Raw genomic sequence first — 3,708 nt, 5'->3', positions numbered from 1 at the left:
TGTAATCCCAGCACTTTGGGAGGCCGAGGTGGGTGGATCACCTGAGGTCAGGAGTTCGAGACCAGCCTGGCCAACATGGTGAAACCCCGTTTCTACTAAAAATACAAACAATTAGCTGGGCATGGTGGTGTGCGCCTGTAATCCCAGCTGCTTAAGAGACTGAGGCAGGAGAATCGCTTCAACCTGGGAGGCGGAGGTTGCAGTGAGCCGAGATCTTGCCATTGCACTCCAGCCTGGACAAGAGTGAAACTCCATCTCAAAAAAAAAAAAAAAAGTGTATTGTTTGAGCAAACACATTCTTTCTTTGTAGTTAAGTTCGTCATTGGTCGTTAAATTTCTACTTCATTTGTGAAACTTTTAAAGATGAAAAGCAAAATTTTAAAAATACCTTAAGGTTTTATTACAAAGCCTAGAAAAAATATCATTTGACCATATTATCTACCTCCTCACAGTATTTGGATATGGTAGTGTGGTAGTATGTCTATTTATAAATAAGAGAGGACACTGTTTGTGGGTGGTCAGTGGAAATAAATTCACAGGTAGGTTTTAAGTTGCATGTCCAACCATGCTAAAAATGTGCTGATTTGTACATGAAAGTTAAGTCAGAAGTTGGGTTTATTAATTATTTGAGCTCAAAAACTAATTTTACTTGTAAAGAGTAAAAGAATTACATAAATCAGGAGTGTGGTGTTTCTGTCTTCTTGAATTATTTAAGTAAACCTTAGCGGGTTTATTAGTATATTCCTAGCCTAAGTCGCCCTTTACATACTGTTAGATTAAAGGTCTAAAAATCAGCGCTGGGAAAAAAAGGAAATATTTTAAATTTCACATTGTTACCAAATTTTTTGAAACAAAATTATTTTTGATAATCTTTTTCTTATTCTTACTAATATAAAAATGTTCTACCATAGCACAAATGTTTAATATTTAATGTATATCAATAAGATTTAGAGACAGAATTATATCTTGGAATTATTTGCGGATACACAATCTACTTTTCTGAAATTCTCATTAAATGTAATTTCTTTTTTCATATCTGAAGGGCGCCATTCTCACTGGTCCTCCAGGCACTGGGAAGACGCTGCTAGCTAAGGCCACAGCCGGAGAAGCCAATGTCCCCTTCATCACCGTTAGTGGGTCCGAGTTTTTGGAGATGTTCGTTGGTGTGGGCCCAGCTAGAGTGAGTCTCATTCTGTTCTGGTGGTACAGCTTCCTTACACCCACCACTTCCCCACAGATGGGGGGACTTGCTAGAGATGGCCCTTCGCCCTAGAGTGCTAGAGTGACCTCTCACCAGTCCATGGCCTGAGCTCCAGGCCTAAGCCTTCAGGAAGGCCTGTGACTTCTACCCCACCTTCCCTCGCACCAGCTAGGACTGCAGTCTGCTACCTATATTAGACCAATTTCAAGAATTGATGGCTTGGCGCGGTGACTCATACCTGTAATCCCAGCACTTTGGGAGGCTGAAGTGGGCGGAACGCTTGATGTCAGGAGTTCGAGACCAGCGTGGCCAACATGGCGAAACCCTGTCTCTGCTAAAAATAGAAAAATTAGCCAGGCGTGGTCGTGCATGCCTATGATCCCAGCTATTTCGGAGGCTGAGGCAGGAGTATCTCTTGAACCCAGGCGGCAGAAGTTGCAGTGAACCAAGATCACACCACTGCATTCCAGCCTGGGCGACAGAGTGAGACGCTGTCTCAAAAAAAAAAAAAAAGAGTTTGCTTTATTGGTGGATTTTTTTTTTTTTTTTTGGTGACAACGTTTATTGAGATATAATTGACATACCAAACAATTGATCTGTGTAATGTATACGATTCAGTAGCTTTTAGTAATTCACAGATTTGTGCAGCCATCACCACAATCAGTTTTACAACATTTCCATTACATCAAGAAGAAATCCTGGCCGGGCACGGTGGCTCATGCCTGTAATCCCAGCACTTTGGGAGGCCGAGGTGGGCGGATCACAAGGTCAGGAGATCGAGACCATCCTGGCTAACACGGTGAAACCCTGTCTCTACTAAAAATACAAAAACAAAACTAGCCGGGCGTGGTGGCGGGCGCCTGTAATCCCAGCTACTCGGAAGACTGAGGCAGGAGAATGGCGTGAACCTGGGAGGCGGAGCTTTCAGTGAGCTGAGATCTCGCCACTGCACTCCAGCCTGGGTGATGGAGTGAGACTCCATCTCAAAAAAATCAGGAGTCCTAAGCAAACTACACAGCAGAGTTTCCTAGTACAGACATTCTATGTAAATGAAATTATACAATATGTGGTTTTTTATGCCTGATTTCTTTTACTTAACATAATGTTTTCGAATCATAAGTCTATATTTAACATTTTAAGGAACCACCAGACTGTTTTCCAAACTACTTGCCCATTTTCCATCCTACCAGCAGTGTGTAAGGGGCTCTGATGTTTCCCCGCCCTCACCAACACTGGTTATTGTCTAATTTTTAATGATAGCCACCTTGGTGGGTGTGACATAGTATATCGTGGTTTTGATTTGCATTTGCATGATGAGGAGTGATGTTGAACATCTTGTATGTGCTTATTGGCCATTTGTATATTTTTATATCTTCCTTGGAGAGATGTCTATTCAGATCCTTTGCCCATTTTTTAATTGGGTTTTTTTTTTGGTTGTTGAAGTGTAAGAGGGTTTTTTTTTTTTTCCTGAGATGGAGTCTTGCTCTGTCGCCCAGGCTGGAGTGCAGTGGCATAACCTCTGCCTCCTGGGTACAAGTGATTCTGCCTCAGCCTCCCTAGTAGCTGGGATTATAGGTGCCTACCACCATGCCCAGCTAATTTTTGTATTTTTAGTAGAGATGGGGTTTCACTATGTTGGCCAGGCTGGTGTTGAACTCCTGACTTCAGGTGATGCACCCGCCTTAGCCTCCTAAAGTGCTGGGATTACAGGTGTGAGCCACCGTGTCCGGCCTCACCTTCAAATCTGTTTCACACTTTGCTCTTGTTGTGCAGGTAAGTCATAGAAAAATAGGGAATGAGGGGGAGTTGGGCATTTATGATGATGGGCCATGAGATATAATGTGGATGGGGGGAGATTGAAGACAGGAGAGGAGCTGTGGGTGGTGGTGGGGAAGGGTGGGCCTGGTGGATTGGAGAGCTGAGAAGTGGTAAAGAGTTGACATGAGATACCTGAGTGTGTGTGTGGGGCCAGATGATAGGAGGGGGTGCTCAGAGAGGAGATGTCTTGAAGATGGTGGTTTAAAAGGCAACCTTGTCAGTGCTGTTCTTGTCAGAGTGAAATAAAAGGTGAATGAAGAGGTGGCCAGGGAACTGAGAGACCGAGAGTCACATGGATGGAAATCACTGAGGACATAGTGATGTCCCACGGGGAGACCCACGTGGGTGGAGGGGTGGAGTGCCTGCCACGAGGCCTGAGCCTCAGCAAGCAGGGGCTTTTCCAGCAGTTATTTTGGTAGCAGCAGTGGAGTGTGAGATGGACCCCAGCTCCAGCCAGCCTGTAGGGGAAGATGCAGACTCCTGCTTAAGGCTTGCTGGAATAGCTCAGTTCCTGTTCATACCAGGACAGGATGGATGTAGTTTGAAGGTGTGGTTCTGTAGGTCACAGATCTGGAGTTCAGAGGGGAGGCTGGAGAAGGATACGAGTTATTTTAGGAGATGTGTTCAGAGCAGTGTAGGAATGAACATCCAGAAATCCAGGCAGGAAGACCTGGACTTCTGGCCAGTGA

At 44.5% G+C, this 3,708-nt stretch overlaps 1 protein-coding gene across 1 annotated transcript in view; it reads left to right on the top strand.

Moving 5' to 3' along the window:
• Positions 1 to 3,708, top strand: part of AFG3L2 (AFG3-like AAA ATPase 2) — a 53,601-nt gene that overhangs the window by 14,598 nt on the left and 35,295 nt on the right. The window contains exon 8 of the mRNA XM_011985548.1: positions 1,043 to 1,180. Coding sequence (XP_011840938.1) covers positions 1,043 to 1,180 — 138 coding nt within the window. The remainder of the gene's footprint in view (positions 1 to 1,042; positions 1,181 to 3,708) is intronic.

Source organism: Mandrillus leucophaeus, unplaced genomic scaffold (genome assembly GCF_000951045.1).
Source record: "Mandrillus leucophaeus isolate KB7577 unplaced genomic scaffold, Mleu.le_1.0 Scaffold286, whole genome shotgun sequence".
Lineage (NCBI taxonomy): Eukaryota > Metazoa > Chordata > Mammalia > Primates > Cercopithecidae > Mandrillus > Mandrillus leucophaeus.
This window is presented reverse-complemented; position numbering and strand designations above follow the sequence as displayed.